A 15,930-nucleotide genomic window follows, 5' to 3' on the forward strand; every position below is an offset into this window, starting at 1 on the left:
GATAATAACCAATATATGCCAAACAGGCAAAGAGAATCACAAGCAGGAACAACAACAACAACAACAACAACAAGCAGAACAACCTGTGTAACGACCACGCCAACACCAAACATCAAACAAGCAACAACCAAAACACACAGCAATCGGGGAATGTAACAAACGAGTGAAAACTAATGGAAAATAATGGAAAAATATTTACAATAGACGTTCGTTTGTGGAAGAGAAACAACCGTAAGCAGAACCCAGGCCCAGGCCTAAAGCCCAAGCGAGAAAATTAAAGAGCGAAAGAAAAGAAACAGACAAAAAAAAAAAAACAACTTATAAAGATTTGAGTGACAGTAAAATGAAATGACGATTGGCAGGCGGCAAGAGACCCAAGCCGCAGCCGCAGCCGAGTCGCAGTCGCCAAGATAGCTGCAGCAGCAACAGGCAGCATGCGGCAACAGGCATTAGAAAGCTAATGAAAGTTAACACAATGACAACAGTTCAGACATCAGCACATGGAGGCGTCTATAGAATACCACTTATATTGAAAAGAATCTAGGCAAAGCTGCTAACAGATACACACACACACAGCGTACAACAATTGCAGTCACACACAATAAAACACTTTAGCTGCAGTTGCTATTGCGAGCATTAGATCTGGCAGTTGATAATTATAAACATCGTTTGAAGGTTGTTAATATTAAACGGCTACAGACATTTGCATGCAATATTACAACAACAACTTCGACTGTAACAACGTCAGACAACAACAACAACAACAATTAGAATATATTGTCTGCAACTGCAGCTTCGCCCACGCAAATGCAAGAATGAGCACAGGCGACAAGAGTGAAAACAGTTAAGAAACAAGCCGAACATTAAATACACTTAATATAATGTAAAATATAGTCAGCTGAGCAGGTAGAGTTTTAAGCTAGACAAGCATTTGTTCCTTTACATTTGATATATAAATCGATTTTAGGGATATTGGAGAGGACATTTCACATTGTAGAAATAAACACACATAGTGGAAATAAATCGAATTCTAACTATGGAATGATGATAAGGTGCTTCGAGCTTCGCATCCTCCTACTCGTCCATTTGTCGTCAGGATAATAAAGTTTTAGCTTTCTCTGAGTGAGAAAGGCCAAGAATATCATTGCTAAGTTGCATGTGAAAGATCTGCACCAAAATCCATAAGAGCCACAATATCCACAATCCACCCGGTTTTAACTCTTTTAATTTACTGTAAGAATAAAAACGCATATAGTTCTCGAACGATATACCTATAACCTAATCAACCAAACCAATCCAACCAAAGTCAAGATATATAAGCAGCCAGCAGCAAAAGAAAACAAGTTTCATTAAGTTAACTTTAAAAGTCTTTCACTCTCATACATTTCATCATGCTTAACAGGAATATATATACACCTCAAGTCTACTTCCAAGTGTAACATAATGCGCATCAAGCCTAAAATAACCTCAGCAAGGGTATTACTGAGCATGAGAATGGGTCACAGCAGTAAACGGCGCCAAACGGCATTGAACAGAGTTCGCTACAGTTGGGAAACGCAGGCTGGCAGCTAGCTATACGTTATATATAAATGTATATATATATATATATATATAGAAATATCTGTGAGAACGCGACTTTAAAGTGTTTTAAATATGTTGTTGAATAACAAGCGCTTACATGCATTAGAAAAGCAAACTTGCCAATTGGCGGTGCAATTAAGTGGCATTTGTCGCACACTGGCGCCGCACAACACACAAGTGCACACTCGCACACACAGGCACACACAAAGTGCGGCCAATTTGTGGGTATAAATTCTAGAGTAAAAATCTATCATGGGCAATCATAAATTTTCATTATGCAGATTATGGCACTTGAGTTGAGCGGCTTGTAAAGCGCTTGAACTGCGAGTGCTTGAAGGTCAACAACTTGGCTGTGATTGGGGTGCGACCCCGAAAGAGCTAATTAAACTGCTGTTAATACTGATCCATGATCAATGATTAGAACCAATACAGCTGGCATTTACATTAGCCAGCCGCGGGTGGTCTTTGGAAGACTCACAGTTCACTAACATCTGAGCACATGAGCTCGAAACTGTTGTAATTACAGCGAACTGGAGAATGAGAATCGAGAAAAAATAAAATAAAATGCTGCTTGGTAATTTGAAATAGATATGCACAATGAGTTATCGAACTACATATAAGTTCATGATAGAAATCAAGAAATCTAGATACCAGAAACACACAGAAAACACGCAATAATAATAAATACAAAGTTATAACTACAAACTACTATTAATTTTCTGGCTGGAAAACATGGTATAATGATTTTAAATATATAAATATCTTCAATTTCAAGTTTCAGAACATATAGACAGGCAATAGGAATAATAATAAATACAGAATATCAGCCTTTAATCGATTTTCTAGCTTTCCAAATTGGGTTATATTTCTCCTGAGGTCGTTTGTATATCAACTCCGTAGTCTATTAAAAAATTTCTTAGCCCCGTTGACACCTCTTAAAACATTTATGAACAAAAATATTCATCAAATATTTTCCTATATGCTCTTCATTTGCTTGGATTTCTTACTGGATTATGCCACGCCCCTTCTCAACCAATTCGAACTGAACACTGAAGTCAATCTGTTTTTTCTTTGGTGTTCATTTGATGGCTGCAGCTTTTAATTATTGGAAAATGGGCTCGACATGAACGGGCAGCAGCCCAGCCCGCATGAGAACTGAGAGAGGGAGAGAAAGAGCTCCGAATGATTCGTTGGTTTAGCTTCGCTTTCAGGTGTTTGTTAATTTGTTGTTGTGGCTTGTTTATATATATATATATATTTTTTTTTTGTTTGTTTGTGAGTGTATTTATATGTATGAAAAGTATAAGAGTGACTGAATCTCGTCTTGCCCCTTTGCTGGGCAAATGTTTGCCTTGGTGTGCCAAGGTGTTAAAGCTCGTCTCAGTGTTTGGTCTGCCACAGCATCTGCGGCAGTATACACATGTGTGTGTGTGAGTGTGTGTGTGTGCGTGTGTCTGACTCAGTGTAAGCGCTTTGACTAGCTGAGCTTGTAGGCTTATAATTTATTATTTGTATCTTTGACGGCCTGGACTGCCAGTGATTTCTATGAACGCACACGTTTCTGCTTTGTAGATTGTTTTCAGATTTGGGCCGACGCATGTCTGATTTGGTAAGCCGGCAGCTGATTATGTGCCACATTAGTTGATGCAGGCCCAACAGTTTCAGTCGATGCTGGCCGGGCTTTGCATGTATTTATAATTCAATCATGAGCAATTAACCAGGCCGATGCCAGGGCAAGCAGCAAGGCGCCATGGGCGACGCTCAGATGCACTGCCAGCAAGGTCAACAAAAGCAAACGTTGTGTGGAGCAAGAGATATTGAGAGAGATAGATACAGAGAGAGAGAGAGAGCAAAACTGAGAGTCAGAGATGGAACGCGCACAGAAACAAAAGACTTAAACAACGAACATTAATTTCATTAGTTTTGCATAGGGTTTGTGCCCCTCCATGTTGCCCTCACGCACTCGCAATGCCGTCAGAGAGGCTGTTTTTGACAAATTCGTTTAAGAAATTTCAAAATTGAAAAGATTCATTCATCAGCGAGCGCGCATCATCATCATCAGCAGCAGCAGAAGGCACGGCAAAGGCGTTGTTTAATGGATTCCAGCAGCAAAGTCAGCCCTCTGCCAGCTGGTAAAGCCAAAGTCAGCCAGCCAGTGAGTGAGTCAGTCAGGCAGCAGGCCCGACCGTCAGACAGTTTGCTGGGCAGGCACAGTAACAACAGGCCAAGCTCAAAGGTCCATGTGCGATCTGACCCATTGTCGTTATAAATTAGCGCAATCAATCAACTCACTTCACCTGATTCGGCCAAAAAGATTTCGAACAATGTGAATAGACAGACAGAAAAGGCAGAACAGGTTCGGCTTAGTGTTAGAGACGGACAGATAAAGCGGAGCGAGACCGAATCGGGAAGAATATCGGGGAAAGCCGCATGTTAAACATCTTAAACGCAGTTCGAACAAGTTGGCATGAGTTCTGGTCGTTTATGTTAGACTGGACGATACCCTGTACGTAGGTGTGAAGCGGAACGCAGAATGCCTTTTTATGGACATTTCCTGTATTTAGATCCTGCAGTTTCTAAGATATTCGAGAACAGACGGAGAAATAGTTATATAGATATTATATTCAAATATACCCCGTTTGACAATTGTCATGGTTACAGGGTACACATATATATTTATCTACGCATATTATAAACCATACGCAAACCCGACAAAGTTCTGCACTTCGTCAATGTCAATATGGACAGGAACCGAACTATTGACCAGTTTGTTAAATTAATCAGTAAATCGTTAAATAAATTGACTTAAAATACCGCCGGCAGCTAAGTAACTCAGCAGCGCCAAAGTCTCGAGTCTGCCTCTACGATTTCGACTAGAGTTTATAAAAATTTGCCTGTTCCCAGCGTGCTTATCAAATCATGCGAGCAAGTTCGTTGCCTAAGTCTTCTGTTTTCAGTATCTGTAGCATATCTGTATATTATCTCTTTCTTCTTTTCCGAGCATATGTTAACAAGAAACACAGTCACCAGCGACTCTGCTAGACTCCCGAGAAAAGCAGTTAAGCATCTCCAAAGATGTTCTTCTATTTTTTGTTTTTGTTTTTCGTCTTTTTTTTTTCAGGTGTAAAAAGAATGAAGGTTTTTCATAAATTCAAATCCAAATGCTGATCGTAAATTTCTTTTGAGCCTGCTGCACATCGCTGCCCTTCCACATAATTTCGTTAGCGCCCAAAGGGACGCGCACTTAAAAAGAAAAAAACCAAATGGGGGAGAGAACAACTGGGAAAGGGCATCTATCTAGGTGTGTATAATAGCCCTGTGTGTTATGGTCTCTTTCTTCTTTATGTGTCTCTCGCACTTACCCTTTCTTTTGTAAATATTAGTTGGTGTCTGTGTGCATTGTTGTTGTTGCTGCCATAGTTTAGTGCCATCGACGAGGCCATTGTCAGGATTACGATATGATATGATATGACATGCTGGCCCCTATACACATCTAAATACTTTCTTCTGGCCTGGGAAATGTTTTATTTTGATGCGTATTTTGGAGTGCGGCCCATAAGGAAATTGCTGCACAGTGGGCATGCTGCTCGTTACTTTTTTTTTTTTTTTTTGTTATGCACCATGTGGCACAATCAACTATATATATATTCATATATTTATGTAATTCTAAGTCTGAGTTGGAGTCTGGATCTGGATCTGGAAATGTGCCTGTGCCTGCCTGCTTTGTGTATTTTTGTTTTCTGCATTGATTTTCTTAGCTGCAGGTGCGGAAGCAATTTGTTTAGAATTTTGCTGTAAACGCAACAAGCAAAGCAGCCACAACAAAAGCAACAAAAACAGCAAAAGAGACAACAACAACAGCAACAACAAGTACTACAAGAGTCAGTTCCCGGCCAACATGGACATTAAATAAAAGCGAAAAGAGTAAACATACAACACGAGAAAATATTGCATGCACAGCTCGCCAAAAGGCAAATGCTGCCCGCGCGCTCGACTGTGTGTATGTGTCTGTGTGTGTGTGTGTCTGGGTGTATGCAAATTATTGTGCACACAAAGACGACGATATAACAACAACGCAACTAGCCAAACACTTGAGTTGCTTTGTCAGCTAAAGGAATCGTTTTAAGCGCTTTGCAACTTCATTGGCCCAACTTTAAAGATTTGCCAAATCAATGCAAACTAACCGAAAATAGCTCAAGGAATTGTAGCAACGAGGGCGGTTCCTATAGAACTATGGCAAAAATATAATATTTATAGTATTACTATGTTAATTCAATTTGCTAGCAGATAATTATATCAGACTATAGTCCTTAAATATAAAGCAAAGGTTTAACTACATACTTTAGTTGAAGACAGTTTTGCGCCAGATTAAAATAAAAAAAAATTGATAAAATTTTAAAAATAAATGAAAATAATTCATCTGGTAATATATGATCAAGTAATGTATGATAATGAAATTTGCCAGGAGATAATTATATCAGAATATAGAGTATAGTTAAAGAAAGAGAAAAAGGTAATACTCAGGCGTTTATTGAAGATCATTTTGTGCAATATTTCATCCAAATTTAAATAGATCAAATTCTGAAAAAATAGAATATTAATTAAATTAATTAAAAATTAAATAAACAAATAATGGTTAAAATGGAAAGAGTATAAGTTAAGCTTTGGGCATTAATTGAAGATATTATTGAGCCAGACGAAACAAGATTTGGTACAATTTTTTTAAATAAATAAATATAATAACGATTTTGTATTTCGTGCAACGTAAATTGAAGCCAAGCGAGTCTAGTAAAATTTCAAATAACTTATTTTGGATTAATGTATTTAAATGCAAACCTTTCATAAAATTACAAATCTTTTGCATGACATCAACTCACTCGAAAAATGCATTGAACAGCCCGTGCGTGTATCATATCTAGAGACAACATTATGTTTTATTGTTGTTTGAACCTTATGGCATATGTCCATAAACTTTTATTAATAACCCCATAAAAAATGGCCATAAAATGTGTACTCTTGTTCTGTCTGGGTTGTTGTTTGTTACGGTAATTTTAAGCACATATGTAAAGTGTTTTGCAGTTTTACTCCGAGCGTGTGTGTGTGTGTGTGTGTGTGTGTGTCTGTGTTTAGACAATGGCACAGCTGGTGGGCTGCCGCCCCTTCGGAAACCCCTCGACATGCCCACAAAACAATTTCTCTCAGCATTATAATTTTTCTTATTTTTTATGTTTGTACACTAAAGTTAGAGTAGAGAGAACTCTATTATATTGTTTTATGGTTTCCCGCCAGAGATGAAGGAAATCTCTTTGATTTCAGCTAAGGCAACTGAAAACCTGGGGCCAACAACAAATTCTGGTTGCCCAAATGTAAAATGATATGCTTAAAGAGTTTGTAGCAAGTTCTGAACGTGTTAAAGTCACAAGTTCCCTAACACGTCTTAAGGTTATTTGATATATTTATTAAACTAGCATAACGATTTTTATTAAGCTCAGCCAGACACACACACGCATACGCACACACGCAGACACACACACACACACATTCGCTCACACACACATACACAGCAGGAGCATTGTGACCGAAACGGGTTATCTAAACATTTGGTGCTCTTCATGTTTATAAAGCCTTTCGAATTTCTTATGCGATTTGTAGCTTAGTCAAGTTGAAAGTAACCAAAGTGCGGCAACAATTTTTTGTTAGAGCAACTCAACTTTGTTGCACTCACACACACACACACACACACACACACATATATATATAATTCAGTCTCGTTCCAGTTGCCGATGCCTGCCTGCCTGCCCTGTCTCTTGGCTTATTTCATTTCATTTTATTTACGTGAACTACTCTGGTGTCCAATAAAATATACGCAACGAAATCAGATGCAAAACTCCAGGCAACGAGACGAGTTGCTGGAAAAGCCAGCCCAAAGGCTGAGATACGCATATGCCAAGGCTGCGCGTGATGCAGACAGAAAGAGAGAGAGAGAGCGAACGAGGGAGAGAGTGAGAGAACAGTCAGTGAGAGAGTGAGAGGGCAAAAGATTCTCATTCTCAGCATCTTGTCGCTGAGACACGCGGACGCACTTAATGAGCAGCGATCTTAAATCTTAAAGCAGACGCACAGACAGCCGCCCGAGTTGGAGCTGGACCTGAGGCGCGGGACTTGGGTCTGGGCCTGGCCACAGAGCTGATATCTGTGCAGAGGCAGGGCTCATACATGTGTGAGTGTGTGTGCGATGAAAGTATCTTGAACTGCGCTTTGCCTCATTCCGGGCTGAGCCTCATCTTTCTTCTGGCTTCGTCGCTGCACTTGAATTTCAAACTCACACAGAGACAGCGAGTGAGAGAGTAAGAGAGAGAGAGGGATGGAGAGAGAGGAAGGTAGAGACAGGGGGACACTTCAAATGCTTATGAAGATATTATGAAAAGCAAGCCGAGGCCGAGTTGGCTGGAGTTGGAGTTTGTGGCCGAGGCCGAGGCAGAGGCAGAGTCTGCGGCCTGCGTGACAACAGAGCCACTTGAGAGGCAGAGAGGCTGGCGACGACTCCAACAGCAACAGCAACAGCATTTTGTGGCAAGTTACTGCGTTGCTGGCAAGTTGACAAATGCAGCGCAGAGACGAGACAGCCATGGGAGTAGTTACCGAGTGCGGCCCGTGCAGCACTAGGAGCAGTTGGAGTTGGAGTCGGAGTTGGAGTTGGAGTCGCAGCTGCTGCTCATCTCTTGGCATCTTCACCTGCAAAAAAGATCAATGACAATTTATTGTCATGACTATGTAAGTTCTCACTGGCGCAGGCGTGCTCATATGCAACGTGCGGCGTGCAACAACAACAACAACAACAAATATGTATCTGCAGCCTGGTGTATCTGTATCTGCATCTCAACATTTGTATCTGTGCAAAGCAAGTGCTTTAAGTAGTCGCTGTTTCTGATTTGATTTGCTTGGTTGTTTTCTTTTTTTTTGTGGTTTTTCTTTTTATTTGCTTCGCTTAAGGAAAATGGCCCATAAATTATACAAAAAATGATATCTACTTACAGATTAGAAATTAGTATTCACTAAATGCTTAAACAAAATATCACAACAAATGTATCTCAAACTAAATACGAAATGGAATTAAAAATAAAACAATTATTAATGCTAGAACTTAATTGCGAAAGTTAATGCTTAATACTCGCTTTAGATATTGATCTGATGTCCTGCTAATACTCGTACTTGGCCCACCGATTTATATGGAAATTGTTGAGCTGTTCTCTTCTTCTATTGACTAATTGAGCCGGGCCAGTTGTGAACATTTGGCATTTGATTAAGTTAAATCACTTAGATTAATAAACATGTGTGTTTAACAAGGCGAACATTTAGTTTAACGATATTTACAGCTTATCAGTCGAGAAATATACATATATATATATATATATATATATATATATATATATATATATGTTAATGCATATATATTTATATATATATATATGTTATATGTAGTTGGATTCGTTATCGTTCGTTTCATTAGCTGCTCTTGTTGCTGTCCCTGCACTTGTGTACCTGGGCCAGCACGCGATCGATGCGTTCCGCCAGAATCTTGATTGATTTATCCGGCAGAGAGGGCAGCACATCACGCACATTCGGGCTGGTTGTGCGCTCGAAAAGATCGCGCAGTTGGCGACCCGCGCCCTCCACACGCAAACGCTGCAGCGCCTTAATGGTGGGTCGTCGAAAGATGCACAGATTGTCCAATAGCAGACTGTGATAGGCCTCATACTTCTTGAGCAGCCGATAGCCATGGAGTAGGCCCGATTCGTTGTCCAGAAACACGAGCAGCTGCGTATCGCTCTGCCGTGCCAGATTGTGAGCCGGCGCAGCCATAATGTCGGCATTCCATTGAAAGTTGTACAAGTTATTAACGACACGATCGAGGTTCGCGATCAGGTAATCGAAGACGATTAAATCGGACCATTGTGCCAATTCAATTAGTCGCTGCAGCAGCGTCGACGACGACGACGTTGACGCTGTCGAGGATGCGGCTGCGGCTGCGGCTGCGACTGCGGCAGCTGAGGACAACTCTGTGGCGTTCTCCTCAAGCGTGCGTGATTGATGAGCGCCCGTTTGGCCGCTGGCAGCCTCCAGCCGCTTGAGTAATCCGCGCGACTCAATCGTACCATCATCTGCCGTCTCCCGCTGCATTTGCTGTGTTATATTCCAGACATCGTACTTGTTGAGATGCCGCTCCAGTGGCTGAAACGGTTGCGGTATGCCGGCTGGCTCCAGATCGGCCAGCCAACGCGTTAACACCACCGGCCTGTGCTCCTTCCACTGGGCCTGGGTGATGTCGCCCAATGCCGTTGACCAGCTTGGCGTCGTGGTGTCAATGACTGTCGCTGCACTGGGCGCCAGATTGCTAATGTTCAGCAATTGGCCCAGATAGTAGCTAAATATCTCGCCCTGTATCTGATCCGTGTTCTGGCGGTAGCGTGCACAGGCCCGCGTCCCATCGGCGAACACGACCAGGCGATTCTGCATGCGGCCGCAGCCATGCTCCAGGCGCACCACCTGACCCTGGCCGGCCACATAGCGCTCCCAGCTCTGCTGATCCGCGGCAGCAAAGCCCTGTGGCAGCGCACGCTCCACCATCTCGCCCCAGTAGATGTCCGACTCAATGATGCCCGCCGTGCCCTGTGGCTGCTGCGGCTGCTGGGACTTGGCTTGCGATTTGCTGCGCTCCGGCTGCGGCTGGGTCTTGGTCAGGCGACGCTCGGGTCCCTTGCGATAGCGTCCGTTGGCGGTGCGCTGCACATGGAACTCCTTGATGCTGCCATCGTTGGTATCCAGTTTCTTGACTATCATCGAGTCGGGCGCATTCTTGTCCTGCTCCAGATGGAAGGCATTGCGAAAGACCTGCTCCGCGCTCAGCTCCACATTGGCCAGGTGCTCGGCCTCCTCGCGTATAAAGGACACGCTGTACGGCAGCGGCGGTCGCTCGTAGTTGCTGCCGGACGGCTCCTCGCTGAGCTTAAGTGTGGCAGCCGCTGACTCAACGCTGCTCCCGCTGCCGCTGCTCTCGCTCCCGCTGCTGTCGTTGGCAAAGTAGTCGGGCAGTCCGAGCATGGGCACGATGACGCCCAGCGCCATGCCAAAGACAAAGGCGGCCAGTATGCTGAGCAGGCAGGCGCGACGCTGGAACGCCCGGCGACGACGCAGCGTCAACAGCGTCATGTGTGTGGCTTCAATGGGGCTGCTGCTGTGGCTGCTGCAGCTGCTGCTGCAGTGGCTCTTCGGCGTCGTTGCAGCGAGCGGCGTGGGCGTTATAACGCTGCAGGTGAGCTGAAGCGGCGCAGAGCCGTTCAGGCGATCGTTTAGAGTATGTCCAAGTGTTGGTTGTTGTAGCTGTTGTGGTTGTTGTTGGGGTTGCTGTATTTGTTGTTGTAGCTGCTGTTGTCCGGCTTCCAGGCGCTTGATGTCGTACATTTTGCTGGTGCAGTCACCGAACTGCTGCTCTCCCTCTACCTCGCTCGCTCTCTTGCTCTGTCTGTCTCTCTTTCTCTCTCTCTATCTCTGTGGCCCGCTCAAACTGAGTGCAAGTTCAAGCTGCGCCTAAGGAAGCCGGCTGCGGCATGCAGGGCGTTGCGCACGCTTTAACCAGATGAAACTCAGATGCAGCTCGTCGTCGTCGTCGTCGTCCGACGAAAGTCGTGAAATTAATTTCTGGCTTTGTTTAATAAATATTGCGCCTGATCCCAGGGCTTTATCGGGTCTGTGAGTCTAGTCCTTTTGCTCCAGCTAGTTCTATCGGCGAGCCGTCTCTACCTCTCTCCCTCTGTCTTTCGCTTCCTGTCTCGCTCGCTCGCTCTGGCGCTGCTCTGACCGGTTGGTTTAGTACGTTTTGGCGATTTTTCTACGATTTCCACAATTGAAATTGAAACAGCAAAAAAAAAACGTGCCCAACGCCGCTTTATTTATTTTTTGCTGCTTCAATTCTGTTGCTTTATTTTCTATTTTTTTTGTTGGTCGGTTTATCGATCTATTTTCTGCACGATCACTTGTTGTAATTTTTTATTATACATTTTGCAGTGCCGTCGCAGTTGTTATTGTTATTGTTGTTGTTGCTGTTGTTGTCTGTATCTGTGGGCTGCTGCACATGTATGCACATAGCGAATATGCCTTTCGGGTAATATTTTAGCAATTTCCTCGCTCTCTGGTCCGCAGTTTTTGGAGTTTATCGCGGCCTCCACGCGATGCGCTTGTTGTTGTTGTTGCTTTTGTTTTTAGTTTAAGTTTTTACCTTGACTAAAGGGCCTAAAAGCTGTTTCTGGTCAACTAGTTTAACAGTTTTTTCTTGTTGTTGTTGCTGTTTTTTGTGTTTTGTTTGGATGTTTGTTTTTTTTTTTTTCAATTTTTCCAATTGGCGATTTTGGCGCGCCGATAAAAGCAATTTCGTGGCTTTGAGCTATTTACCACACACATAAGCAAAGGCGCGCACACACACACACACGAGCGCGCGCGTAACACACACACATACACACACACTTGCGACTTGTCTACAGTCGTTTGGCATTCCCAGCCTGATGCACTGCGCTTGATAATTGCCACAGCAGCGCGACAAGTCCAAGTCCCAGTCACTGGGCACCAAGTCCTGCCAAGGCTCTGCGACTAGGCACGGTCAAGGGTTCCTTGTTGTTGTTGTTGCGCTTGCTTTTGCTTTTAGGTTTATCAATTTAATTTCTTGTCTCGCACCTTTGCTTGATTTTATTTTGTATTTCTTATTTTTATTTTATTTTTCAGGGCTTTTTGTTCGCTTGACCGTCCGCAACATTCACGTTGTGCGCCGCACACCGAACGATCTGAGGAATTTTTATGCTTTTTTATTTTTATTTCTCCTTTATTTTTATATTTGCCGTTCTCGCGTTTGCGTTTGCGCTGTTGTCTTTCATAAGTGCATATAGTCTATATACAGATATCTTCCATAAATATATCAATATATAACTTGTCTCGTTCTCGATCTTTGATTTGGCCAAAAAACTTGCCAACTTTTGTGCACTTTTGTTTGCAGTTTGACAACTGTTTTCAATTTAGTATCTGACAGTGAGAAAACGTGCGCGCAGGCGTACCGCTTCTTTCGAGTTTCGATGGCAGACTGTCGGCTGGAGAGCTGTCGCCAGGCTTAGTTAAAGACCGGACCGGACCGCAGCGCAGCTCAGCTCAGCTCAGACCCGGCCCGGGCCGGCTCAATTGCAGCTACGCTCAAACTCTCTGGCATTCTGTGGCGCTCTCTTACTCAGAGGCATGCCGGATTTTTTTTTTATTCTTTTTTATTTTGAGTGAAATTCGTGCGCTCTTTGACAGAACTCAGATACATTTTATTTATTCACTTAGCCAACACGCACAATCATGTCGCCGAGCTGTTGGCTCCTGCTCCAGTGCAATCATTATTGATATAACAAAATGAGCCTTTAGCCCGCACCTCAAAGAGCATCGCATCGTTTTCCATAAACTTGCCAATAAACGAGAAGTTGTACTCGGGCAAATAGTTGGGTAAGTAATTCGCATCGAACTTCATGTGTCGCGCTCTGTAGGTGGTATTCTATACGGGTCTTATTGTATGTAAAGCACCTGCTCAAGGCTGCACCCCAACGGCTGACTCACCCGCTTGAAGGGACACTTTTTGGGAAAATTATTGTCCGCCTGCTGTATTCCCTTGTTAAAGAAGGTCAACAGAGAGCGACGACTGCTGGCAGTCAGAATTTTGCAGAAATCCAGACGTATGCCAGGGACACGTATTCGTTGCTTTCCGCCCAATATTAGCAGCTCCGCGATGCCCACCACATTGACGACCTCATTGTCGTTAGTAGCTCCTTGAATTGAAATCGTGCTGTTGTCCTCTATAGTGCACTCGATCCAGGTTAATTTGCTGCTCCTCAGGGGACATTGCACACTTGTAAATATGATTTTCTTAACGAAATGTGAAAATATTTAATGGAGAGGCGCGCGCAACACAAAATACCTTCTGGGCGAGGATGAGAACAAGCGACCAGTGAAAAATGATCCAAAAATAGCTCCCTGCCAGTTGCATTTTTCAACTGGTTGACAATTCTAAGAAGAAACAAGCCGTAACATATGCTGTTCATCCATTTATAGAAAGCAGACACAATATTGCGAAATATTGAGCAATTAAATCAATAATGTTACAGTTTATCAAGATAGGTCCACTTGTTTTTAATAGCATCCGGTTGAATTTAGCTACTGAACTCATGCATAAACTTTATTTGCGGTTAAAAGCACAAATTAATTCAAAGCTGTTCTGTTAGCTTCGTTTCCAGTGCAATCTTTATCGCTATGACAAAGGCAGCCACCGATACGTAAATCGAAAAGATTCGCATTGTTGCCATAGAATTTGCCAATGAATGTGAAATTGTACTCGGGCAGATAGACCGGCAAGGAGTTGGCATCGAACTTCATGTGTTGCAATATATAGGTGACGTTCTGCAAACGGAAAAGTTGGTAACATCTGCCTTTGGGATACGCCCCTGTTCGTGGCCACGACTCACCCTCTTGAAGGGACATCTGCGGGGCATGTTGTTGTCCGTCTGCTGTATGCCCTGAAATATAAAGCTCAGCATGGAGGGTCGTATGCCGGCATCCAACATCTTGCATATGTCCAGGCGTACACCATTTATTCTGGTCACCTTGCGCTGACCCTCTGCCGATAGATTCAGCTCCATTATGCCCACCAAATTGCCGACATCTTTGTTACCCACCGTTGATTGGAAAGTAAATGCGCTATTCTCCTCCAGAAAGCATCCAACATTGACCACCTTATTGCTTTTTATAGCGCACTGCACTTTGGTAAACACAATGCGCTTACATATGGTGAGGAGTTCAATGTGAATTAAATGCATTTTATATGGTCTAGTTTGCAATACCTTCTGAGCATGGCTTAGGATAAGCATGCAAGCGATTAATATACCAAAAATATATCGTATTTTTTGCATTTCGCGTAGCACTCAACAGGTTTGCGCATAACACAAAACTGATATGTATATAAGTGCGATATATAACTAAAGTCTATGTGTCTAAATGTGTATTGGGGCGCTGAAAAATAATTTCACGCACAGTCAATAATTGGCATATATTTAAAAGCTCAAGCAATCCATGCATGGTATTTATTTCATTTTAGAATATTTCTAAATAAATCCAATCTTGATCATATATCCGTAGTTTTAGCTAACCCTTTGGCGCCCGAGCAATCGTTTGTGGCATAACATATGGAGCCCTCGAGTCGCACCTCAAACGTTTTTACATGATTCGCATGAAATTTGCCAATGTATGTGAAATTATATTCCGGCAAATAGACGGGCAAATAATTGCCATCAAACCTCATGTGCCGCAATACATAGGTCGTGTTCTGCAATCGTATGGTCGAGCGAAAGCCATCTGTTAAAGTACATGCTTCCTTCTTTTTTTTTTTTTTTTGGTTTTGTTTCAGACTCACCCGCTTTAAGGGACACTCTTTGGGCAAATTATTGTCGGTTCGTTGTATACCCATTTGCAGCATGGCCATCAGGGAGGGTCGATTGCTGGCATTCAGTTTGCAAATATCGAGGCGAACTCCTTTGAAACGCATGGCACTTTTTTTGCCATATATAAATATATTCAAATCCGATATGCCCACCAGATTCTGCACCTCAATGTCGTTGGTCGTAGCCTGAATTGTGAAAGCGCTGCTGTGCTCAATAAAGCACTCGACCTTGTCCATTTGGTTGCTCTTGAGTGGACATTGTACCTTTGTAAAGATGATTTTCTTAACGAAACACAGCCCGTATTAAACAACGTAGTTATGTTACTTGTCTTTGGTATATTGCCAGGGACTTACCTTCTGGGCAAGGCTAAGACTTAGCAGCCAGACAAAAATGATAAAATTCAGGCAACGTTTTTGTTGCATTTGACGAATAACTGAGCCGCGAGTTTTAGCGACAAAAATAAGCAATTCACTTAACTTCGATTGTCAATATTCAAATGACAAAATTCGTAGCGTACTTAAATATATAATTTCACAGCAAATCAAGATAAATGAGAAAAATATTGTCAATTGATTTTTAAACACATTGCTATGCATAACAATCAAGAACCCATTAAAAGTTCACGTATTTCATATACATACATTGTTTTTTTTTATAGCTTATAACCGAAAAATTTATTCGTTTTACAATTGTATTATATTAAACATTAGCTTTGGCAGTGCCCGTGCAATCGTTATCGATAAAACAAAACGATCCAAGCATTCGCAACTCTCCGCTTTTCACATTGTCCGCAAATAAGTTTCCAACGTAAGTGAAGTTATATTCCGGTAGATAAGAG

General features: G+C 42.6%; 3 protein-coding genes across 3 annotated transcripts; all 3 read right to left on the bottom strand.

Annotated features, from left to right (window-relative positions):
• Nucleotides 1-9,067: 9,067 nt before the first annotated feature.
• Nucleotides 9,068-11,520, bottom strand: LOC115760797 (extracellular serine/threonine protein kinase four-jointed). Its single transcript, XM_030702293.1, has one exon. The coding sequence runs from the start codon at nt 11,041-11,043 to the stop codon at nt 9,088-9,090; it is 1,956 nt and encodes a 651-aa protein (XP_030558153.1). The 5' UTR covers nt 11,044-11,520; the 3' UTR covers nt 9,068-9,087.
• A 2,251-nt stretch (nt 11,521-13,771) lies between these two features.
• Nucleotides 13,772-14,575, bottom strand: LOC115760975. Its single transcript, XM_030702576.1, has 3 exons — nt 14,496-14,575; nt 14,121-14,432; nt 13,772-14,055 (listed from the first exon to the last, which is right to left on the bottom strand). Exons 1-3 carry the CDS (start codon nt 14,562-14,564, stop codon nt 13,858-13,860), a joined length of 579 nt encoding a protein of 192 aa, XP_030558436.1. The 5' UTR covers nt 14,565-14,575; the 3' UTR covers nt 13,772-13,857.
• Nucleotides 14,576-14,776: 201 nt separating this feature from the next.
• Nucleotides 14,777-15,511, bottom strand: LOC115760711. Its single transcript, XM_030702179.1, has 3 exons — nt 15,446-15,511; nt 15,065-15,373; nt 14,777-14,977 (listed from the first exon to the last, which is right to left on the bottom strand). The coding sequence occupies exons 2-3, from the start codon at nt 15,326-15,328 to the stop codon at nt 14,777-14,779; spliced, it is 465 nt and encodes a 154-aa protein (XP_030558039.1). The 5' UTR covers nt 15,329-15,373; nt 15,446-15,511.
• Nucleotides 15,512-15,930: the final 419 nt, after the last annotated feature.

Source organism: Drosophila novamexicana, unplaced genomic scaffold, assembly GCF_003285875.2.
Source record: "Drosophila novamexicana strain 15010-1031.04,08,12 unplaced genomic scaffold, DnovRS2.1 tig00000462-arrow-pilon, whole genome shotgun sequence".
Taxonomy (NCBI): Eukaryota; Metazoa; Arthropoda; class Insecta; order Diptera; family Drosophilidae; genus Drosophila; species Drosophila novamexicana.

Bases quoted from the DNA above. Each gene is read 5' to 3' on its own strand.
- LOC115760797 (XM_030702293.1), bottom strand. From the start codon at position 11,043: ATGTACGACATCAAGCGCCTGGAAGCCGGACAACAGCAGCTACAACAA.
- LOC115760711 (XM_030702179.1), bottom strand. From the start codon at position 15,328: ATGGACAAGGTCGAGTGCTTTATTGAGCACAGCAGCGCTTTCACAATT. The intron at 14,978-15,064 runs GTGAGTCTGAAA...ATACGATTGCAG, and splicing joins AAGAGTGTCCCTTAAAGCGG to AACACGACCTATGTATTGCG.
- LOC115760975 (XM_030702576.1), bottom strand. From the start codon at position 14,564: ATGCAAAAAATACGATATATTTTTGGTATATTAATCGCTTGCATGCTT. The intron at 14,433-14,495 runs GTATTGCAAACT...ACCATATGTAAG, and splicing joins TCCTAAGCCATGCTCAGAAG to CGCATTGTGTTTACCAAAGT. The intron at 14,056-14,120 runs GTGAGTCGTGGC...TTCCGTTTGCAG, and splicing joins GCAGATGTCCCTTCAAGAGG to AACGTCACCTATATATTGCA.